Source organism: Mizuhopecten yessoensis, unplaced genomic scaffold (genome assembly GCF_002113885.1).
Source record: "Mizuhopecten yessoensis strain PY_sf001 unplaced genomic scaffold, ASM211388v2 scaffold10603, whole genome shotgun sequence".
NCBI classification, from domain to species: Eukaryota; Metazoa; Mollusca; class Bivalvia; order Pectinida; family Pectinidae; genus Mizuhopecten; species Mizuhopecten yessoensis.
In genome coordinates, this window is record NW_018408629.1 from 565,965 (window position 1) to 592,022 (window position 26,058).

Below are 26,058 nucleotides of genomic sequence, written 5' to 3' on the forward strand. Positions count from 1 at the left end.
AAACATAAACTTAATAAATTAATGAATAAATAAATTATTAAAAGATAGCTGTATAAACTACTGTGTTATGCAGTAAACATGTTCATATATAATGTTTGTTATGCGTAACTTGTGTACTAAGATTTCACCTTACAATTGTTACGCCAATATAAAGGTTAAAGGCATGATGACAGGCTCATGGATGGCTTTGAATACCTGATGATGATGATGATGATGATGATGATGATGATGTATTTATACAGAAATGTGAACATAAAAGAATATAGTGACATAAACAGTTAGCAGATTCAGTTGTGTTGTTTTTATATTTCATTAATCAAATGCTGACATATTTTATACATAATTTTGAAGATCAAAACAAAACAAAGTGAAATTAATGGTAAGCAGAACCACAGATACTTAAGGAACAAATGAAGAAAACTCCGTCATAAGCTTATCAAATATTTTATTCAGATTCTGTAATTGTTTGATGATTGCAATTACAGATGACAGACTTGATGTGTTTGTACCCAGACTTTACAATAAGTGAAATTTGCACGTAGATTCACGAGGAATTACTCTCCCGATTTCAAGCATATCACGAATATTTATTCAGAAAATGTAAACAAGGAATATGCAACTATTGCTTCGCAAAAAATGATATGGAAGTGAAGCAGAGACATATAAAGTATATTTTACCGTTTTTCGCATTTTAGAAAGTACGCACAAATCGATGTTCCTGTATATTGTTTTCTATCGCAGATTGTCTGTGTGTGCCATTTCTTCAAAGCGCCAATCTTTTAAAATTCGATATTGCGCTGAAATTTGAATGCTGAAATAAAAGTACGTTTACAGTAATCTTCGGTATACATGATGTAGAAAGTATATCTGGTATAGACCAAGATTGAAGAAGATGACCTATCGCGGAAATGGCAACTATTTTTTTCCTTTTAATACACCCTCCGAAAAAATCTTAATTCTCATGCGGGACTTTACGTATTTATGAAGTTGTAAACCAAACACAGCATCGAAAACATGCTTTTGAAGTTGAACATTTGAACATATCATTAAATATGAAGAAAAAAATCTACATTCGAGAGAATGTATACATACAATGAACATACATATATTGTCGTTTATATAACATTTGTTTTATACATATCACAGTTGATGAAAGAGCAAATACCTGTATTTGATGTATGTATTCAACCCTAAAAACAAGATTTCTATTCTAATGGAGTTCAAAATAGCCTCATGGTCTAACAAGTCATTATTGTTACCTGATAGTCTGTATATTTTTCATTTTACAACGGGTTTTTTTTTCATTTTACAATATTCTGCTTTTCGAATCAAGCAAAATAGAAAAAGTATCGTGCATTTGATATTTCAAAAAAAGTTAAAGTTTTCTCACTTCTATAAAGGTTCCAGGTGCTGATAATTATATCAAATACGGTACGCACTGTGTTGGCACCTTCAGATTGACACTATAGATACATAAGTATATACATTTTAAATATTTAAACTCGTTATGCAGAACTCTAATTTGAAGTTCTCAAAAAACCCTCTGTTATCCTAAACAAACTGTTGATTTCTAGATCTTTGTTTACTATATACACAACAATGAAACTGAATAATTTAACTATGTATATAATTATATTAATATTATTTGACAAAACTGAAACATTTTAATGTTCTAATGCTTCAATAACCTGTGAAAGATGGGATTCTTATCTAAAATTGCATTTCATATCTACAAAGTACAACAGTATTACAAATATCATTATAAGACACAATAATTAATTCATGAACATAAAACCATATAATCTCGAAAAGTCGGGATATAATAATTCACAATAAGTCCGTGTAAGAAAACTTATTAGATGTTACAGAGGCATTTTATAAGTTAGATGAAATAAATTTTAGATGAAATAAATTCACTTCAAATACAAACACTAAAATAAATGCAATGAATGATCAGATTAGCAAAGTGTTCAGTTTTGCTAGAAGGCTGTGTTCTTAAGCTTATAGTGGGATCCGCAGCAAGTCTGAGAAATATTGCTTGATGGTTTCACTTGAATTGTCAAAAGAGTTGGCAGTGCACATGCATATCAGAAAATGAATGAAGTCCAGTTACCTCCCTTTACTTATTCCTATATTATGATGCAAACAGAACACATCTCAAGAGGTAAGGAATGTTATATAATGTGTTAATATATAATATAATAAAACATAGACAAGTTGTTGGCACGTTATATAATATGATGAGATCCTCATAACTGACAAATTGAGGCCTGTCACGAAATTGTAAACACTCATCTAATTACTGAATGATGTCGCTGGTGTTTGATTGGTAATGTTTACCTCTGTATAAAAGCGTTGACACAATATAACCCTACCAAATGTTCATACTTGATGGCATTCATATATACTTTTAATGTCATGACATATGTGTTGACGTCATCCTTATTATGACGTCGTAGTTGTGTTGTTGGATACCACTGACTCTCCAGGGAAGATAGCTGTTCTGTTCATTGAACAAATGTGCACGATATATACGCTAAAGCAGAATTTTAACAATGGGTTTTAGTTTTTATGATAATAAAAAAAAGTTTTGTCATCACATTCCCTGTAAATGCCATAATTATTCACGCATTACAATGTTTATTAAAAAACATCCTGTTTGTCTAATTGTATGATAAGACTTGAGATCTACAAAATACCTTTACATACATTTCTGTTATGTATATGAATAAATATGAAAAACTCTTTTTTCATGATATAATACATTGTAATTAATTTGTGTGCTAACTATAAACATTTCTGCAGGGTTGAGCTTCAGTTATGAGCAAACATTTTAATAATCTTTTAAAAATAAATATTCACTAATTTGACGAACCAGAACTAGAATATGATATTTGCCCTATATTCCTTTTGCTATCCCTATCAATACCAGTTCCCCTATTGAATGACACAAGCTTCGGATCTCACTTGGCTGGCTTGCCTGGATATCCTTACCGCAGTTGATATCATCTGACGCGAGGGTGGTCGTCTGTTTTCTGCTCTGGCGCTCTGTATCCGGGCCGACAATCTCACCAGGTCCGGTGTCTTACACGACATGCGTCGGATGTCTTCCTTGATGAGTTCCTTCTCGCTAGACCTGCTCGAATCAGGTACATGCAATCGACTAGGAAAGCGTTCAATTATATCTGTGACTGGGTCAGAAAGTTCCAGGATTAGGCTCAGAATAAGTACGCGTCCATCTTCACACCCTACCGCAATTGTTCTATCGTCAGCAGCCACGGATAAACAAGTTGCTCGACCATGTACGAACAGATGACCCTTCAAAAAACCGTCGCTCGAACGTGTCACGATCACTTCTCTGAAATTGGACGAAAGCCCTACCACATACCTTCCGTCCAATGCCAAACATGCAGTGTTGGGTGCGAACTCCATGTCTGACTTACACTTAGTTGTGTAATTACTTCCGCTGTAGATGTTCGTCTTATTGTCGAGGACAACACTGAACTTAGAGGAAAATTGTATGTGGTTAATGTCAGTACTTGGTTCAAGAAAAGACGAGATATGTTTGAGGCAGACTTCTTTCTCTACGTTGTAGAGCAATGTTCCTTTTTCAATGGTTTGGGGTCTGACAATTCCTAACGCAGCATCGAAAGTGTAGCTCTCCACATTGTTTCCATAGATGAGTAAGACATTGTCATTGTCGACGGGAAATGCGTCGAGGAACTGTGTAGTTTCGTTTGCATCAGGTAAAGCATTTTGTACTCTCAGGTAAACACATTCGTTCCCAGCATGTGAAAGATCTCTGACTAGAAGACGTATTTCGTGCCAGCGGACAGACTCCATAAATGATTCCGGACTTTCCTTCTTCATACACGTTTGTACGACACACATGAAATAATTTGTCGTATCCGTTGTTAGAATTTTCGGATCGGAAACAAACTCTGTGTTTTTTGGAAAATCAATAGATGCGCTATTCCCCGAGTCCGGCTGAAGAAGGACAAGATTGTAGGCATTTTCTGTCCAGTCGAATTGTGAATGCTTGTGACAGGCGATCATCAGGCATAGCTTACTGTCCTTGCTGAAAACTACGAACCTATCATTTTGCAGCTGATAGACTTTTCTATTGGCCGTCATATCCCAGAGAATGTCATCTCTTAAGACCTTCCATTCTGCATTGTCTTCATCTTGATCTGATGTTCGATACGCACGTGTAAGTATATACCGACCGTTTGGTGAGAACAGTACCTCCTTGATCTTGTCTTCAGATTCAAGGCTATGCTGAAGGATATCTGATACTCGACCGTCGTCCATGCTCAAAACTTTTGCTTCCGGGACTCGACTTTCATAGACAACCACTTTCCCTGATGCAGATGAAACTGATACTCCTTTGACAGGTCCTGGAAAGACTTCGTTTGAGTGAAGGATGTCTGAATCCAAATTATCCAGATTCCAAACCTGGAACGAGTTGTCCTCAAGAAGGCTGACGCACTTGTTCACCGCGTCGGATGTGAATATCTTCGTGATCGGAGACACGGATGCCTGAAGAACACGAAGTGGTTCTCCGTTCTTTGCGCTCCAAACTGCCAAATACGTGTAACGTGACGCCACGATCAGCTCGTCTTCTGGTGTGAATCCAGCCCCAGTGTATTGAGATGAGGGGTCTACAAATACTCCATTTGGGAGTTGTTGGTACTTCCTGATGATCTTTTCTGTTTCGACATTCACTTGGTACAAACATTTTGCGGAACGAACTAGTAAGTATTTCTCGGTGTGTGAAAGAACACACTCCTTGGTTTCGAGGTCAGTAAGGATACAGTTCGTTTGGTACTTCCTGTTGAAAATGTCAAAGAATACTGATTCGACCATCTTGCTCCTAGTGAGGACAAAACATGTGAGTGATTTACTAATGAAAATGATGTCCTGTGGAACATCACTCGTTTGTGCGACGCATCGTCGCTCCATTAGAGGCAGCTCATACAGAATGAGCGTTCTTCCGGAGTTAAATGTTAAATGAGTTTCGTTTGGATTGATTGCAACCGCGTGTGTATGAAAGCTGAACTTGTGCAGAAGTACACATCGTGTAAGATCGATAACGTACGGTCCAGCACCCTTTTCTATTGCAAACACCAGATACTTGTTAGATACCTCCAGATCAGACATGGTGCCAAGCCCGTATTCAACTTCTCCATGCAATTCTCCACAGTCTGACTTAAATATTTTTACCGAGCGATCATTCTGGAAAACATTTAGATATTTGCCGTTTCTTGTCGGATGGATTTCTCCGACTGGCATCATCATGTCTGGTCTTGGATCGCCTCGTGATAACTCCCACACTCGTACTCTTGAGCTATAGTAAGGTTTCGCTGTCAGTAAAATGCCGTCCTCGCTTGAGAACACGTCGATGTCTACCGGACAATATACATTACCGCCGACATCACATTCGTATTGCAGTGGACCACCAGGGGCGCTGTATATCTGACATTTTGGCACTAACGGACAGAACTTCTGTTCGGCAAGATCGCATTGACGTATGAGCTGCTTGATGTATGGGTAGGTCTTGATATGCGGAATCAGTCGTCCCGTTAACTCGACCCCTAACGCGTTTAAATCCATCTCCAGAGCAGATCCTGACATTCTGAGTGCGTCGCCAACCAACGCTGTCTGTCTGTCCTCAAACATGTCGATGTCTGTCAGCAGCTGTTGCAAAGAAGACGACTTTATGCGATAGTACAGATGATCGAAGTTGCAAAAAGCTTTTTCACGAAGGTCATCGTATCGGTCGCTCATCATCAGACTATAAGGAAGCTGTGTCATCTTTCGGAGATTGTATCGTTCATCCACTTCTGACGTTCCAAATAAGTAGGGTTGCCGGGGCAGTAATCGACAGGCTTCACTCTCGGAGTTCCCCATCTTTTGTTTTGCCAAAAGCGTCGATGGATATTGAAATGGTTTTTTGCTTGCCCCACTCCATTTTCCCAAGTAGTAGTCGGCGATGTTTGTGTGAATTTGCTGTGAGAATGTCTCGTCTTCGAGATAGCGGTATTCCGCTACGGATGAAAACAGTCGACATTTCCAAAACAAGACTAAAATGCCGTCCATTTCTCGCTCCTCGATGTAGTCAATCAGTTCATGTTTGATGACCGTGAATAGTCTTGGCAGGAACCGTCTGATTGGCGGATGCCATTCTACATATAAATTGTTTAAGAGCACATCGTCCACTGACAGAATATCGAAAAGTTCGTTCTCGCTGAGTCCTGCTTTCGCTGCTGTGATATACCCCAGTACGGTGGATACGAGACATCGACCGTGCTTCCGCTCCAGACGATCCAACACGGACTCTGCTATCTCTTCGACACACGAACCCAATAATGTGACGTTCGGGTCATCATACGATGTCCATCGACACACCTCACTGAAGACTAATGTGGCGTACAGTGGCAGAGTCGACCCTTTAAAAGCGTCTTTGATCGTTTTCCACTGGTTATACGTCACAGCAAGTTCACGAGTATTCATGAGATGTTTCACAATATCCTCGCAATCCGTGGGACTGAATGGACTAAGTTCGTGGATGTTTGTGGGGCACTTGTTCGTCAGACGTTGTAGAGTGCCCTTACTTTCCATACTGGTGGTGACAACGAGTTTGATGTTGGCCGCTACTCGAGACGGCAGCCATTCAAGTTTGTGCCCATTGTCGCATGTGGACAATACGTCCAGTGAATCAAGCAGAATGATGACCATACCACCAAACTCACCACGTTGTAGCAAGTCAATGAAGTAGAGTTTTAAGGTCTTATAGTCGCTGGGGACTTCGTGACGGTATTTCCCCATAGCAAAAGCGAGCTGGTGACACACCGAAAATAACAGTTGCTGTGCTGTAAGAGATTTCTGAGTTTTCCCTAAAAATCGACAAATGATTGAAGTTCTCATGGCTAAATCGTTGTTCTGTATAGCAACATTGATATCTAAAGCTATCTTTGCCATGACCGATGACTTTCCACTCCCGGCTTCGCCACAGATGACTAGGGGTTGGTCCGTTTCAGAGAGTAGATACCCCTTCACGGCAGCCAGGATTTCAGAACGGCCGTGGACGTTCGGACACAGTTTTGCTGCTATGTTATGATGCTGTAACACTTCGTTGTAAAGTTCATCTTCTACCAAAGGGTTCCGTTTTTCCACAGCCCTGTCGATAAGCGTTTTCAGGGAACTGAACATTTTTCGAGAGGATTTTTGAAGATATTCGTCTCGTTTCGAATTTTTCAAACCGTTTCCAGCCCATTCTATTTCCGATTCATTTATGTTTGCACTTGGAAGAAGAAACTTGAGCGTGGATTTGAGGTCGTCAAGTTCTTGAACACTTGCTTTATCAATTTCCTTGGTAATTGGATTGAAATCTATGTATTCATGTTTGGCGCTATCACTCAGAAGCTTATCCATATTAGTGAAATCCCGTATATAAATCAAACTTTTCTCTGCTCTAGATTCAGGCGACAGTTCATAGAGTCCTTCCATGTGCAAATCTGAAAAAAGAAAATGTAAAAAAAATACGTTTTTTTAGAAATTACATTAACTAAACAAAATTTGAAATGTGTGACATTTACCTTTTTTGAGATGAAAACAATTGACGTACGCTACATAGTATCTAATGTGTTATTGATTAAACAACCGGATTAGCAGTTAATCCCATGTAAGTTCCCTACTTAATACCGGTAAATACCAGTGTAACTTTGTCACGTTTATAAGTCAACGTATCAACCTTATTAAAAGTCCACCATTAATTAATGTCAACAAGTTATAAATTTTAAACAAGATACATAATAATGGCTCATCTTATTGTTCATTTAAGGATTCCTGTCCCATTAAAGGCAAAACACTACAAATTCCCGTATATATAGTACCCTCCCTTTACTTTGGTTTTGGAAATAACTGTAGTACAGTTGTGCCAGGACATTTCCATTGACCAGGTAGATCGGTCGGTTAAAGCAAAAGTATAATAATTCGAATTCCAGAGTTCAAATCAAGGTCTGGCCCCGCAAAATTTTCAGACTCAGCACAATTTTGCATAACAAATTCTGTATATTTGGCTTTTATTATATTCCTTACAGGCTCCGAAAGGTATGGTTTTCTTTTCAGGACCGATATATCAAAGCTAAAGTCATGCCAGAAAAAGAGGTTTCGGAAGCGTGTTTACAGTTTTTGACAATGGTACGGCCATCCTTAAGCACTGCCGTAGTTAACGCTGGTCTTATTTATGATGCGTATTTACAGTTTTGACAGTGGTACGGCCATCCTGAAATACTGCCGTAGTTAACGCTGGTCTTATTTATGATGCGTATTTACAGTTTTGACAGTGGTACGGCCATCTTAAACACTGCCGTAGTTAACGCTGGTCTTATTTATGATGCGTATTTACAGTTTTGGCAGTGGTACGGGGATCTTTAAGCAATCGTCTGGTTTATGTACCTGAGGCCTGATATTTCTGGTAGTCCGTCTCATTGATTGATTTGTCCGTAAGACACAGGTCTGCTCCTGTAGCTAACAGGTGTTGTAGCTTAGCTAACGTGTATGTACTGGCGGGGAGAGCACAGCCTACAAACAGAAAACAATACTGATCTTAATGACGTTCCTCTGTGGACATACTGAAAATTACGTTTGTACGTGAGCATTCACTTTGGTTAGGTTATTAATCTCGCGAACAGTTGTTTTATAGACGGTTAAACAGGAGCGTTCGTATGATATTGCATCTTTCGAAAATTTAACTTCTCACGAAAAAGATTTGAATGACAACCAACAATCAAATTCAAAAGAAATAAATGAGGTACATATACTGTATACAGAATCAGTTTCGTCATAATTGTTATATTTACGACGAGGTAGAGAATTACACGTCACGCCAAAAGTTTCGTTTGGTAAATATGAAGGTAGATATGTGTCTCTAGTGACGTCACACTCACCCATGATGTCGACAGGGTCGGTCAGACGACGTACTATTGGCGTGACGTTCGTGTCCTCTTTGTAGTACGTCTCCAACAACGTGACGTCATGATCATTGTTGACCAAAGCCTCGTAAATTCTCTCGAACTCTGACCTGTGTATCTCCTCCGGAGGGCTGTAACGTCTGTGCTTTTGACCAATCAAACCCTGTAGAAATGTTAATACATTAACTAGAACTGTCCTACTACTATTCCTATTTTTGAAAATAAAACAACTAAACTTTTAAAATCCTGTCAAGCAAACATGATTAAAGAGAGAGTTCGCGAATTTGTTGCATAATGAAGTTTGAAATGGATGGAGCATTTGATTAAACTGCTAGTGATAGACACCGATAAAGATACAGGCTTTATATAACGAAGTTAAACTGTATCTTCGTGAGAAGTAGTTGCTGGTTTGTTTTCTAAGTTTACCTAACTACTATTTTCAAAATCCAAACACGCCTATATTTTAACTTATATCGTCATTCGTTATTGTATTCATCGTGCATTACCCACCGTATAGTCTCGTTCTGTGCCTCTACTTACCGTTATAGTCAATACAATATAGATATGTGTATTGTATAACGTTTACACATTTTTATGTGTTTTTGAATAAGCCTAATATGATATGGTTTGGTTTGGTTTGTTTGTGCTTAAAGTCATATTAAAAGTTGCTTTAAAATAAGGACGTGCTAGGTTAAGGTCATGGAGGAAAACCGGAGTACCCGGAGAAAAATTACCGACATACGGACAGTACCTGGCGATTGCCCCACATAGACCTCGAACTTGATGGTGAAGGGAGTGCCAGTGATTGTAGACGAACCCTGATATTGGGTGGTAGATTATACATGTTAAGTACTTAGATCGACCTACGGATAGTACCTGGCGATTGCCCAACGTAGACCTCGAACTTGATGGTGAAGGGAAGACCAGTGATTGTAGACGAACCTTGATATTGGGTGGTAGATTCTACATGTTTAGTACTTAGATAGAATAAGAACAAAAGTATGCTAAATATATTGTGTGTGACAATAAGGTGAGATTTCGTACCAGAAAGACAGGTCCCATGGAAGTTTGACGACAATGGCGGAATTCCCGGAAACAGGTCTGGTCGGTTGGCATGGGAACAATTCCTTCTGTCTTAGCGCCCCACTTCAAGTCAATAGCCTGTGTAAGGTTAAAAGTCAATTTTAGAATATAAAAAGATGTCACATATCTAAGGCTATGTTTATAAAAGTGGAATCATGACGTTTTTATCAATTTGCAATTACGATCAATATTCTATCTTCTTAATTGAGTCCGATGTAAATCTCTACGACTTGGACATCGATTCGGTTGAGATATACCGGAAGTAACGTTACCTGGAAGTCAATGCCGTACTGGTCCCGGCAGTATTCGCGCATGTCCGGGTAGACGTGCAGCATGAACGCAGTCCTCTCAGCCTCTGTATCTGTGAAATGAAGGTTTAATGTTATATAACTGTTAACAAATATAATGTGGGTGATCGGGCGGCGTAGTGGATAACGCTCTCGCCTTACAACAGGGCGGCCGGGGCTCGATTCCCCGATCGGACGTGAAAAGGTATAGGGTCACCTTACTCGACAACTTGAGTTTTCTCCGGTACACTGGTGTCCTCCAACATTAAGACCCACGCGCGCTAACATCTGGGCCTACAAGAGGCATGGATATAAGTTGGAATAACTTGTTTTCAGTTTTTGTAAAATAAACACAGTTGATATTTAAATATCATTTACTTTTCCCGAATCATGATCATAGTAAGGTATCTTGCCTAATTCTGAGCGTAAAATAGACCAAAAACTTTCCATCTCTAAGAACAAACAATTAATATATTCAAATTACAAATCCATTTAACGAGAAAAATGTGGTAAATATCGAACGTTTTATTTATACATGTGATAAATTGTTTTTTTTATATCATGTATAATTTACTTGTACTAAAACCACAACCCTTTTTTCTCGTTACGGGAAAAAGCAATGTAATACTAGTAGTACTAATTAAGTTAAGGATCCCTTTCCAACTTCACCGTTGTTTTCATATACCCAGTAACCTCCCCTTAATTTCACATATAGAGCGACAGTATAACAATTTGAAGTCCAATTCGAATCCAAGTGTAGCCCCACTGATTTTTTACACCTCGAACACTATTGTTGGTTATTGTTTTGCTTATTTTATCTCCATAGTTTTCATAAAAGTCCCACAATGTATACTTTTCTTTTCAAAAATGGTTTATCAACGTTGTACTCATTCCGGAAAAAAATCAGTTTCGAATACATATTGCCTTTTTGAGAGTGTTACATGGGTCTTTAAGTGAACAGCACATGAATACGTACTGATTTTAGAACAAGACATTGCCTTAAACGACTAAGTAAGAACATACGATTTCATTTTTGAGAAAGGGCTGGTTAAAATAAGCTTGATGATTTCTTCATCTTAACACAAACTTCGAGGCAAGCGTGTTTATAAACAGCTAGTAAAAGAGAAATTAAGCTCCGCTTGACCTAGGTTATAAATGAACTTTCGTAGCATTAGGGTGCAAAACAAATTGACATATACATCACTATCATTAGTCTGGTTATTGTCTACTTTAATATTGCTTAATACTTTTTTTAAATAATGTACAAATTAAATATATTCAAATTATATATATATCCATTGCAGCTTTTTATTGGGGTGTTTACGTACCATATCCGGCGGAACTGACGTAGAGTCTGACAATTTTTGGCGACGGCTCGGGCATATCCGCCCTGGGGAGGCCACCCATCAGTAGCTTTTCCACCATCGCCCTCTCCTCTTCAGCGAGATGTTCATACCGGAGCGGGGCCTCCAATGCCGCCCGCTTCTGGTGAGTCTGGTCGCTCTCAATGACGTCATCAAGATGACGGTACCGAAAGTGACATTCCGCACCTGCAAAAAAGGAACAATTGGCAACCAATTATTGAGATTGCTATGTAAATGTTTGTTAAAGAAATCCTTGAATCAGCTCAAGTCGAAATAACATGCAGACGCGTACGGTAGCCACAGAATAGGGAGACATTAAAAAGGTCTCTCGCTGAAATGTTATACATTTAGACACGGTTATTCAATAAACAGGTATGATACACCGGTAAAATTAAAAATCAAATGTTAACCATTTACTATATATCTTCTAACGTATTTACAATAATTCTTAGTCCACCAGTGATAGAATACCTCTGCTGTCATTGTTTTATTTCTTAATTTTCATGTTATGGCGACAAATAATTGATATTGACATAGTTGACATCAGAGGCTATTCACTCTTGTATTTAAGGATGTACATATTCAATCATTCAGGTACTAATACCTAAACTGGATAACTTACTATTGCAAGAATACATCCTTCATTGTTTTATTCATAAAATTCTTGAACTATAAAAAAAAAAAAAAAGCTTTTATGCACCAATAAATAAATTGATTGATTGCGAATTGATCGATCGATCGATCTATCTATACACTTATTCATTCATTCGTCCGTTAGTCAGTTCGTTTTTGTTCGTTCATTTATTCATTCGTCCGTTCGTTTTCATTCATTCATTTCGTTCGTTTTCATTCATTCATTCATTCCGCATTCATTCATTCCGTTCGTTTTCATTCTTTATTCATTCATGTATTAATGGTGATTAGACACAGTTACACGGGTGGTTGATCACATGACAACAAGCGAAGTACGTGATCTATACGTACTCGAGTATCTCCTACCCGACAGGTTGTAAACACGAGTGAAGTACCATCTTACCCCGACCATCAGGGCTGAGGGCCTTGTTGACTTTTAGTAGTGATAACACTTACTCCTTCACTGTCGTCAGTATTGAACAAAGACAAACATTTGGCTGAGGCGAGGCTATTTGAAATCATATATGAGGTGTTGAGCGCAATCACTTGGCCTTGGTCGTTTGATTCTTTGAGATAGAATATGTGTTTATACCGTTAACATGGGGAGATCTACACGAGAATTATATTTAATTCAGTATGTTGGGGGGAATAAAGGGTGATCACTATAATAGTTTCTGAGTATCTATTATTAGTATATAAACGTATTAGCAAAAGCTACTGGTAGTAAGATTCAATTGACGGGACCACTCAATGGTAATGTTTTATAATAAAATGTGTCATAATACTGAAATTTCATAATCCGGATACGGGGGCCTGACACTCTACCAGGCAACATTATTCTTTTAAAATAGTCTGACCAGATAAGAAGAAAAAAGATAGAAGGCTTAAGTGTTTTAAAACGGGCAGCAAATCAATAAAGGATTTGTCTAATGTCCCGTATTTGGAAGACACAGAAGGAGATCCCCCGATTCTGCCAGGGCTATCATTTAGTTGTCTCATAGAGCCATGCAGTGTGACACAGGAGGTCTAGTCTGTACTTGATACAAACAATAGTGTGTTACGGAGGTTGATGTGAAACCCGTTCACATATAAAATGAAACAGCGACGTGCCTTAAACATCAGTACCATAATGTTGATTAGATATAGAATAGCCCGTAAACACACAGCCACTCCATACTTGATGGCGAAGAAAAATCATTTTTTGTTAAAATGATATTTGTTGACAAACATAAGTACATATCATACAGCGGATTTCAAGTGTTATTTTTATGCTTGGTTTTAAATTGTGCTACTTAAGTTTTGCTGATCCTTCTGAAATCATATTTTTTGCGAATCTTTAGAAATCAGTGATTTTCTAAGTAACTCCATTGATTTATTTTTTTTTATTTTGGACGACGAGTGTCAATCCTCAGTCAACACCTTTGCACATATGTTAATATAAATAAAGACATGAAGAAAATAGATGAAATGAAAAGACCAAAAATAAAATATGATGGTAGATGATAAACAAGTGCATCTTAATTAGATATTTAAGACATGGATCATATAAAAATATATCGGTCGTGCCGAATGATACTGTGGTATTAAGCACGCTAAGATCCCACTTAAGTTTATAAATCACAGTAAAAACAGTGGCATTGTTTGTTTCTAAAGTTCGAATTTTATTGATTTTAAATTAACTCGTCAATAATAGAGAAGAAATGGGTATTATTCTCCTCAAGTCACCATTGGAATTCGGTCGGGACGGATTATATAGGTCGGAAAACGTTTTTAATTTTATGTCGTACCTGACCTCACGGTAATACATACCGAGACAGCTGTGTGTATTCGTGAAAGAGGCCTTTGTATGCGAATGATATTAAACGCTTTGTTGATATTAAGGATTCAAGGAAGCGATATGTTTACATTTGTGTCAGAATTGAGATTTATAGCCCCCGAGGAAGCTCAACTTTTCATCACACACATTTTTTCTTCTCCATTGTGTATTACAGCTGCTCCCCAGTACACGCATTGTAAGGTGGCATTGTCCATTATGGTGAAAGGCTAGTTAATTCCCCTAAACACGTTTGGGAACTTACTGTTTTTGCTACGTTTCTTTGTCTCCTTGTTATAATGATTCTTTCTTCGTTTTCCCCTCATTTTTCTTTTGATTAACAGTTTCAAAAAATTTCCTTCGATCATCAAAGATTACCGCTGTGTCCTCTGATTGATTGACACGTTTATCGGTGGACGCCAAGGTAATGCCAACGGTCCATCTCTATTTCTCAGGTATTGGGGGTAGTATGGCATTGTAAACTCTTCCCAATGCATGTATACGCCAATGTGATGCCAACAGATCCTATTTATATCTGATTTTGCTCCAGCTTAGTAAAGGATATTAATTGCAAAAACTTTCAATTGCATCATTTACGACAGCGAGGACAGTTTGAGGGACTTTTGAAACAGTCCCCATTACTGTTTCAACTTTTTAATGTGACTTCACCAATGCATAAAAGTCAACGTCATCCAGGACTAAGTTAAACATATCATGTGGTCCATCTCGTTGCTATACAAAGGGAATGGGAAGCACGCCTTTCTCCTGCAGAAGAAGTTTGTCCTCAGTTATCATCGGTCAGTATTATACAGCAATATATTTATATAGCTTGTCAAAAAAACGTCGATAACGTTCATAGTTTAAAATTGGTATGCAGTTTCTATGTTCATATGAGCTAACTTAAGGCTATTGAACATATAGTACTGTTTTTGTAACTGTAAAAAAAGCTGTAAGACGCTATAAAACAGTGTAATCTACATAATACCACTTAATCCCTGACTATCGGGTTATCACTGACAAAACGGATTATCGCTATATAGATCCATGTCGACTTTGCCAAGCAATCATGCGGCAAATTGGATCTCACAAAGGTAATAATTGATTTTATTATTGATTTCTTATCTAGTTCATATTTAATCAACCCTGAAAATGTCAAAAGTTGGATCGCATTAGAATGCATATTACCTGGTACACCGTATTGTATAAACACACATACACACAGTAAATGGCTATTTACTACACAGGTAAACTGAATTCAATATCTACACGAACAAAATATCCCCCTGCACACATTTTGGGTGAAGGGGTTTAAACGATTTTATTAAAAAAAAGTCGGGGATATCAGTAGTTTGCTCAGCTCTTTCGCAGGTTATAATTTTAATCACCAAACATATCATTATTGAGTTTATATTTGATTTCCTAACAAGACGACTTGCTGGCACAGTACACAAGGCGTGATTCTATAAACATGTATGTGATACTCTGCATTTTGATACTAAATGGTGTACTTACGATCAAGGGTGCAGCGTATGTATGGACAGAATTTTACTTTTATCAGAACATTTTGGCATGTCTACTTGATGATATCCTTGACTGACTTATAATATAATACTATTGTGCTCATACCAAAGTTGAAAATAAAAATGAAACAATTCTGTATATAATGCATGCTTAAACTTCATAAATATTATAAGATATTACTATTAATAAACAATAAGTTGCTTTACTACTAATAAAAGGAGTCTCTTTTCTAAACTGACCTGACCATTCATAGGACGCTCAACTCCTATATGAATGTGCGACGGAACAAGAGTGGATCGATTGCCTGCGCCCATGTTGAGCGTCCGTTTAGAATTACGAGGGCCCTGGTTCGAATCCCGGTCTTGCCGTTCATATTCCCATGTAAGTATTTAAGTTTCATTATTATCTCACAGTCCTTCATTTGGGTCATGTAGATCAATTTCCCTAAGTTTCCGAACCCATAGAGTAGAATTCAGGCGTAGGCTTGTCTGTGCTGTTATCCTATTGTGTTAAAATAGCAGGATTTTCATATAGAAAATGTTCAAAAAATCCCCCTCCCCTTTCAAAAGACTTTTTGCATTTACATCGCCTACAGGAGCTATAAACTAATCATTTAAGATAATACCCTCTAATCGTGTAAAAATCGCGTGGTTTTCCCAAAGAAAATGTTTTTTAAAATCATCCCTCGCCCGAATATATTTGTTTTGTTTGCATTGACATCGAATCCAGTAGCTATAGATTAATCATTTAGGCCATTTCAACTATAAATATATTAAACGTCCGTGTCTGATGGTCAGATATCGATTTGGACACCCAGGTATGATAAACATATAAAACATGTATGCGTACAAATTGATTAATCATATCTTTGTATCTACCTAATATACCTACCGCTGACTTAAAACCCTTATATTGATCATGATCAGGAGTTCATGTTTGGCACGTATCGACCCCATTAAGGATATATAACTATATATATATCAGATAATGGGTCGGGGTAAGGTATGACACAAGGTGACCATGTTGTTCCTGTTTAGACATTTCTTATTAAGAATTCATATTATGTAGGAAAATATAATTCAACACACATTAATACATTAGACAGTCTATGCATGCTTTATACACTGATTTATTATATGCCACTTATCTCTTAATGAAAAATGATAGTCGAACAGTCGACCATCGTGCACAGCTACCTGTATTTATAGACAGCTAAACACAAAAATATCAGAACACCCAGGCCTATTACAGAATTGGGCCTCATGTTCCTGGTATTTTTTTGTATTTATTTGCCTATAAACCCCAGGGAACCGTGGACCATCCGTATCGATCTTTATAACACACTACGTAAATGAACATGTTAGATTTAACGAAAGTTCTATCAATAGTTTGTAAAGTCTGGACCGAGCGCAACAACAAATATTTCAACACGGAATAGACAGGTTTTCGAAATATAAAGGTTCTACTTATACCGATCGGTAGTCGGAGAATATTGCTGTAATACAACTGGGGACAATCGTTTGTTCGGGAAAGGCAGGTTTTTTATTTACATTGGTCCAGTTTGCAGAAATGTAGACAAAATATGTTCTTACATTCTGGCTTATACAAGTTTTAAATTCTTCGGGTATGAATTAAAATAGGTCACGTTACAAATATCTAAATACACTTTCTTAAGTAAAGTGACTCATTAAATCATGTTATGTCCTCATATTTAATTACTAGTCCCCATTTTATGACATAGTCCTTAACTTTGATGACGTCACTATGCTTTGCTGGCTTTTACTCTTTACTCTAAAAAGAGTCTTTACTCCTGCTTTGATGACGAATTCTCCTAACTTTGATACTAAAGTCCCCACGCTTTGATGACAAAGTATCTTTATATTGATGACATTGTCCCCGCTTATTAATGTACTAGTACCCATGCAATGATGACAAAGTCCCCGAAATTTGATGACAAAGCCGGAATACTTTGATGATAAACTCCCCATGCTACGTTGTTGACAAAGTCCAAAACTTTGGTGGATTTGTCTAGTAGCTGTCTCTGGTGATTTATCTTAAAATTAAGCTTTCTGTAATTCTACTGACGTATAAGGATTTACAGGGATAGAAACACTACCATCGTAAGCTACGTGGATTTACAAACATTCTCAAAACTCTAAGACACTTGGCTTTGAAGGGGATATTTAAAAAATCTCTCCGTATTAGGTCACATTCGGAATCAGAACGCCATAAATTATAGGGGATTTTTTCAAGGACTTAAGCGATAAAACCGTTACTCCAAAACAGCGTTTACACGATCGTCTGTCGTTATTTTCGACTGTATATCAACATGGTTCTAATGACCAAATTGCTAAATTAGTATCATGCGAGGTAAGATAATACTGGTTGCAAAATAGCAAATTTCGGATCTAGTTTATTTAATTTAAACGTCTTACCGTACCCTAGCACTCAGATAAGACACGAAAACGCAGTGCAGAACATAAAAGGAGTTGACAAAATCCCATAACGAAAGTAATTTCAATGTATTCTAATTTCTAGAAATATCTACAAATGTCAATAAAATTGTCTGTGTCGCCCCGGGTATTTTGTTCAATCGCTGAGACGCTTGAAACGGTAAATCAAATCTCTATTTTACGTCCAACTTATTATTTTATAGCATAACCATTTAATGGTCGACATGCTCTCCAGGTCAAACGTAAAGTGGGGATCAGGTGAACAAAGATTGAGGTCAGAGTACATTTGATCACAAGGACATAAATGAACAAATTGAACTTTAGAATCATAAAATAAAACATTAAACAGACTAGCACAATAGCAGACAACGCTGTATAGGCACACTGGTCGTTCAAAAACAGTAAAAACATTCCAAACACTTTTGCTCATAAAAAATCGGGCCGGGTTCAGTTTTTTCTCAAAGGTTGAACAATTTGAATGAATGTTTTTCATGAAGATGTGTTAGGTAAGGTACGTCCGTTCTCAACCTTCAATTTTAGACAAATTCTCGTACCAAATATTTAAAAAGCTTTTCAATTTCTAAATTTTATTTGACATCAAAGAGGCCGCGCTTCTTTTGATCGCTTGTTATTGGTATAATACATATTGAAATAGCAATGTAATGCATATATGCATTGAAATGCTGGATTTTTATACACAGACTAAGATTTTTAATTACATATACTTGATATGTACATATATAATTAGGTACCATTATACACATATTACACCAGGTATGAAATAGGTTTAAAGCTCAAACACTTTGCAATCGATACCAAACCAGAAAAAAAACATGAATATTGCCGATTATGCAATTTTTGTTGGTGCGGACACAGGGACCGGAGTTGGTATGTTTGGATCTCAACTGACTTCATCGCATCAAAAATCACAAGTCTAGTGCCTGAACAAAAACTTGCTTGGGAGAGTAATTTGATAATATAATACGTTTTATATAGTTATCGATTGTGGAAATCAAAACGTAGATTGTCTGTCCATTCTGAACAGTAAACAACTGGAGCATCAGATCTCTGCTCCACATTATAAATAATTGAAGCATCAGATATGTCCTACATTGTAAACGATTGGAATAGAAAACATATTCTTCGCTGTAAACATTTTACAACATGAGAACTATAGTTTTACCATTTAATCATTTTTTAAATTTTCGTACCATGATTATATTTTTCATCGATTTTGGCATCTTATTTTTACACTTCTCCGCAAACATCACTGGAGTATAGCGTAAATAATTTAGGCGTGGTTCCAGGTGATTTTTAACACGTACATCGCGTCTATGTCGTCAGTAGATAGGAGTGGTGATCAATAGGGGATCAATACTCGACAATAAAATATATTTTTTTGAATAACACTTGTCAGTTTTTGAAATGTCGATCAGAAGAGTTCTAGTTTTGAGTAGGTACTTGATTTTAGTCAATGCTTTGCCGTCCTAGTGTCAATGTCTGTATGTAGCAGCGCTACCGTAATTGTCGCGTCAGATATGTATGCGCCCTACAATGCAATCAACAGCGAGGGATCAAGACGTTAAGTGTAGTCCCCCCCTCTTTTCCGTGGACCCCTACCCCCTTATCCCATTCCCTTGTCATTACCCCAAAACAATCATATTTACAGACACACATACCAACACATCCATTTACCTAAAATGTCTGGAAACATCAAAATTAATTTCATGAATTTCGTGAATTGTCACCCCCTTTCCCACCTATCTGGTCAAACGCTTGTCTGGTCGTATGGACCAAAAGTGAGCTTATACCATACTGTCAATTATTTCCTTAAAAAGTCTACTCCTCCTGAATAAGTGATCGTATTTCAACCAAATTTGGCTTGAAGCATCATTGTTTCTAACACGGTCCTCATATATAAATCCTGGCAACCAGCTAGTGAGTGTATACTAAAATAACGTATGTAAATTGCAACTTACAACTCTCGTTAGCACAATTTGTCACGTTAGGTATTGGCGTAGTCGTTGTTAATGGTTCCATATCGCTAGAAGCCACTCCACCATTTTTCAGCAAAATAATGTTTTTAGATTCTCCACCATGCACCTCCATATTTAATTTGGGTATCCAATGATCTCTTTCCTGGTCGTGACCAAATCAAAGCAATCGAACAGTCAAGTACATCCTATTTGGCATTGCACATATCCATTATATAGAGACAATCTTTGTCGTGAAACTCTTGTGTATGAAGTTCCTTACTTGATAACGTGTTTGTTAAAATCTCTGCCTCAGCGACACGCAAACTCTCTATTTTCACACTAAAACCGTGATAAGGTGTTTGTATCCGGATCTTTTATCCGACCAGTAATAAATCATGAATACCTGCATAGTTTTTCCTTCATTTATTGACTTCATTCACGCCTAGAAGTCAATAGGTTTAACTCATTAAAACACGTATGCAAATATTTTTATCAAAACTAAAACAGACTGCTATCGATTAATGGCAGAAAGCGCACTACTGCACTGATAAAAACTACAGGTACGCAATACAACATATGCGTCTTTTATAAAAACAAAACCATATGCGGTAGATATTCCGGATAAAGAATTATCAAATTTCCGGATAAATAGGATGGACAGTATTATCGAAGATCCCTATTCTCATTTGCTCTTCGTCAAACAGCTTGAGATTAAAGTAATTCCTAATTAAATACTTAGCAGCCTTGATATGTGAGCAGACGACACCTTTCTATTTCTTTGAAAGCGATCGATTTTGTAGGAAGTGTTAATGCAGAATTATAAACTGACGTCATCTAAGTTCAACAAACACGTACAAATCTTGAATTTAAAAAAATCCAGATTTCTCTGAAAAGATATATATTTTTCCAAAACAGTTTAATTGGTACATGTTATAAGTTAAATTGAGGGTCCCCCTTGACACGTGTTGTATATAAATTATTGGAAAAAAACTTTATTTTGACGACAACTATCTTTGATTTACTCGTCCTTTATTGGATTCAATAACTTACTTCTCAATAAAGTACAAATCTAATGTATACGAATTTCCCGATTCAGCTCTGTACAGTACATGACTTCATTAAGTAAATATAACGTTAAAATCTATTATGACATTTAAATATCGACATCATTGAACGGCAGCCATGAAGAAAATCAAATTAAAATGTGGATAATACGTATTTGTGTTCGAATGTCAAGTCTAGAAAACCGCAAATGTGTATTCAACGTCCGTCGACTTTGTAGTTGTTTTCAATAGATTTCTGTAAACTGAATGAGTCCAATGTTGATGGCTTTAAAATGTTATATCCAAGTTGATCTAGGTATATTTTGTCACAATAGCCCTAATGCAGCAGTGTAGAATTTCATTGGAGGTCCGTTTACCTAATTGTATCATTCAAAAATCCGGAATTTTGGGTCCGTTCTTACACGAGTGGCATCTTTCTTTCAAACGCAGGGTTTGTAGAATTAAAATTATCCGGAATATCATGAGCTCCTACCATATACAGTAAATTCCGGAAGTAGTTTTTTTAATTACAATCTGTTCATACCGTAACATGTCAGCACTATGGAGATTCCTTTTTAATTCTGTGTTTGAAATGGGGAGTTTAATATATAATTTGTTATCCGGATTATTGTTAAGACAGCAGATTAATGTCGACGATTACTGGAGATTAGGGTATATATATATTGAGTTCGGTAACATAATTATAACAATATAGAGGTGACACACGACAGGCTTCTTTGTATAATTTACAGTAATCTGTGTAATTTATAATTATATTTTCTAAATTTCAAACGGAATATCAATTTCAGAAATGACTGGACATTAGGTTTTTATAACAGTTTTAACTTAAAAGTTTATACTACAGTATAGCAACGATATCAGTGATGACGAACTTGGATGGTGGGTTTTTAGCGGTTTAATACCACGGTATTACGTCAGTTTTAATAAAGTACATTTAAACATGCAACTTACGGACAGAGACATTAATTTCAAATATGACATTTTTTTTGAATACTTATGTATTTTATACTATCATCATCGACTACTACTTCATATTCATAACACTGTTTGGAAGAAATAAATGCTCAAAATTACGGAATATTTGGCAGCATTACGGTAATATATTAACGGTACAGTTTATCATCGATTTCTTTATTACAGATAGGAGATTAATTTCAAAGATGGCTGGGCATTATATCCACAAACAAACTCATGTTCAATACACCACTTAACTAATAACAGAGAAACGTCAACAGCAGATTCCGTGAACTGTTGGTTTGGGGTCTTTAGAAATACGACTCGCCAGTGTGCGGGCGGTGTATTGTGCTAAAATGTAGACACACAATGCAATAATTTAAAGCCTGTTCGAGTTTAAAGCTGTGTCAATAATCAAATAACACACATAACGCAAAAGGTATTTGAATCTCTTCAACATGATCATTTTATATTTGGAATTCCTCGTGTGTTATGTTATTTCATATTTTGTCTGCGTTACATTTGTCAATATACTTATGTATCACAAGTGTTCTGTTAACACCGTCGGAGGTATTGTAAATATAAACTTGTATTATCGTCTGTTTGGTTAGTTTATTATTGCCTCTTTAAATGTGACCGATCCGAAGGTAGACTTGTCTATGTGCAGTAGTTTTACTTTCATGTGCGCTTATTTGAAATTAATATCGAATATCTCGTCCATTTTTTTATAACTAATTCTATTTTAATATCAGTCACAATATACCATTCTTACACATTTGGCAACTGAAGTCGATTTTACAAACATGTGTACATATATGTTCAGTAATATGTAATAGGGTAAGTGTAATGTTCCCCGGTGACATGCCTGAAACATGAGACTATCATATTTTCTCAGTCACTTTTTTCCAGCAGCCTTTTACAACTTTAGTAAGATGATTTCAAAAACTTACTTTCATGATTTTAAATCGTGACGTCATATTGTGACGTTTTAAGTGGGTGCCATGACTCACGTCGGTTCACGCCTCTGGTGATATTCTTCAAATGTCTAGTCTTTGATGATTTTTTTTGTGAATGCTGTCGAGTAGATCGTGAATTGTATTTCATGCATCTAACGATCACAGCAGACATTGATTTTCATTTTGGAAAACACTTAACCATGAAACTTTTTTTTTTTAAATTAGCATGTTATCATCAACCACACAAACAACAAATCAAGCATTAAATGAGCTAGTATACCTGTCAACCATAAACCGACTATACAAATGAATGAATGAATGAATGAACGAACCAACGAACCAACCAACCAACCAACCAACCAACGAACCAACGAACCAACGAATGAATGGACGAACGAACCAACGAACCAACGAACCAACGAACCAACGAACCAACGAACCAACCAACCAACGAACCAACCAACCAACGAACCAACGAATGAATGGACGAACGAACCAACGAACCAACGAACCAACGAATGAATGAATGAATGAATGAACGAACCAACGAACCAACGAATGAATGAATGAATGAATGAATGAACGAACCAACGAACCAACGAACCAACGAATGAATGAATGAACGAACCAACGAACCAACGAATGAATGAATGAACGAGCCAACGAACCAACGAATGAATGAATGAACGAATGAACGAATGAACGAATGAACGAACCAACGAACCAACGAATGAATGAATGAATGAATGAACGAACCAACGAACCAACGAATGAATGAATGAATGAACGAACCAACGAACCAACGAATGAATGCATGAATGAATGAATGAATGGACGAAGAAACGAACGAACCAAGCAAGTAAGCAACCAACCAACTAGTCAGTCAATCAATCAACCACTCGCTCGAATCAACTACCAATTAATGAATGAGTCAAATCAAGACCTAATCCATCAATATCTCGTTAAGTCATTGAGCCATTCAATGGATCAAATTACTGATTTGATGATATCTACATCTAATAATTCATGAAGCTAAAAGGATTAGCTACGCTGCCTACTAATTACGTACTAAACTACTAATATAAGAACATAAACCAATTTATGCAAATCCACGAATTTGTAAAATGGATTTAACATTGTTTGCGAACCATATTTGCATATTCATAAATTCATCAGACTTACTTTATATATATTATTCAAAGTACATTGACATAATAAATATACGATAATGGGCACTTTAATTTTGTCGATAGACTGTTTGAAAAATGGACTTTTATCGACATTAAGTACTTTATTTTAAATGGACCTCTTCGCAAAATTCACGAATGTCATTTATAAGCCAACTTGGTCTATCGAATTCATAATTCATAATCAGAATCATATTTTTTTTCTCTCATATAAATCGATTAAAACTCGTAATGTCTATCATAATTCGTCTGCCTCGATTAAACACTTAAATTTAAGTTTTATATGAAGGTTGACTGCTATAAAAAAAAAATACTGTACACTGTAGTCATAATGTATATGTTTCAACTTGTAGATGAAAAAATTCGACCGTGATTTTTGTAGTTCTATGAAACGGTGTTTGTCAGTATCATTATCAAAGTACATTTGGGATTAAATTGTATATAAATCCAATCCAATTCTAATTCCATATTTAATTTTATTATTATATAAAAAAAATTATAGCAATATTGATTAACTTCCTCTTATAATTTCATCATTAGAACAAGATTTGCCAACGTATATATGGATTTATCTTTGGTAATTACTGTAATTCACATTGGCATACATTTAAATGGTTGATTATCTATTAACTAACATGTCACTTAACTAATAACGTTATCCAAAATAATATTCATCTTCAGCCAATATAGGAAAACCTTCTTACGTTATGCATGCTTAAATAGTTGATTTTGCAGTATAATGATTAACATTATCAATTAACTAATTACGTTATCTAAAATAGCATTCATCTTCAGCCAATGTAGGAAAACCTGCCAACGTACTTACCAGTATTACCATTACAATGCACATCGACTTTATCTTTTCAATTATTTTAATTATATGAATTAATAAATTTAATTAATAACGTACCGTCATCTGAAACTCCGTTCATCTTCATCTAGTGTTATTTGGCCTCACAGCGTCACATTGTACCTCCTACTGTTACACGCAACGTAATACTAACACCCGTCCAGTATATACCTAAGCCCCTCTGTGGGTTACCAAGGACGCACAAGTTCCAATATGGCTGCCGCTTCAAAGGATTTAACTGCAATAGTCGTACTTTAAAAGCTCTTGTGAGCATTCTATTTGAAGAGCGAGCTCTCTAGAACAACAGATCGGTAATATTGTCAATTTAACTATTGACGGTGTCTGTACTTTCTGTCGACGTGTCCCAATATAGATAAATACGAACAGAGATATACAGTTTTAAAATCCATATCTGTGTATGTGGGGTCGTCTGAGTGGGAATACTGAGGTACAAAACTCTATTGAAATCCACTGAGGCTTAACGGTTTAGATTTAAAATGACACAATAATCGGATGAAATTTCAGTCAGGTCAGTTTTGCATTTGTAAGTATAACACCTATACGAACTGTGAGGTACGAAAAGAGTTTATGGTATATAATCTGTAGTATATTCTAATGTGAATTAAACTGTACCTGTCGAAATACCGTACAGACTCTAATGAGGGCGTCAGGTACAGCTAGTTTAGAAAAACAAACACTTATCAGCGATCATTTAATGATTCAATCTTCGTATATTGTGTATGTATTAATCTAGACCAAGAAATTTTCGGGATATCAAAATAAATCTTTAAATGCACATTGCGGTAAACGTATAGGTACGTATTACAGGTAAAATGCTGTGCCTACCTTAGTCCGATTCATGACAAGATCATAACCTGTTCCCATATTTAAGTTTCTCTTCATTATCTAGTGGTTCCGACAGTTGTACCAGGCAACAACGCA

The 26,058-nt window shown here is 36.5% G+C and overlaps 1 protein-coding gene across 1 annotated transcript; it reads right to left on the bottom strand.

The window, feature by feature from the left end:
- Window positions 1–435: 435 nt before the first annotated feature.
- On the bottom strand, window positions 436–25,531 carry LOC110461372 (NACHT and WD repeat domain-containing protein 2-like). Its single transcript, XM_021514820.1, has 7 exons — window positions 25,177–25,531; window positions 11,674–11,895; window positions 10,331–10,419; window positions 10,020–10,136; window positions 8,952–9,138; window positions 8,461–8,586; window positions 436–7,517 (listed from the first exon to the last, which is right to left on the bottom strand). Exons 1-7 carry the CDS (start codon window positions 25,202–25,204, stop codon window positions 2,938–2,940), a joined length of 5,349 nt encoding a protein of 1,782 aa, XP_021370495.1. The 5' UTR covers window positions 25,205–25,531; the 3' UTR covers window positions 436–2,937.
- Window positions 25,532–26,058: the final 527 nt, after the last annotated feature.

What these genes read in the sequence shown, in the direction of transcription:
- LOC110461372 (XM_021514820.1), bottom strand. Translation starts at nt 25,204, where the DNA reads ATGAAGATGAACGGAGTTTCAGATGACG. An exon ending in CGACCCTGTCGACATCATGG is followed by an intron (nt 8,587 to 8,951) that starts GTGAGTGTGACG and finishes TTCTGTTTGTAG; the next exon opens with GCTGTGCTCTCCCCGCCAGT. An exon ending in CCAGAAATATCAGGCCTCAG is followed by an intron (nt 7,518 to 8,460) that starts GTACATAAACCA and finishes TTCTTTTTTCAG; the next exon opens with ATTTGCACATGGAAGGACTC.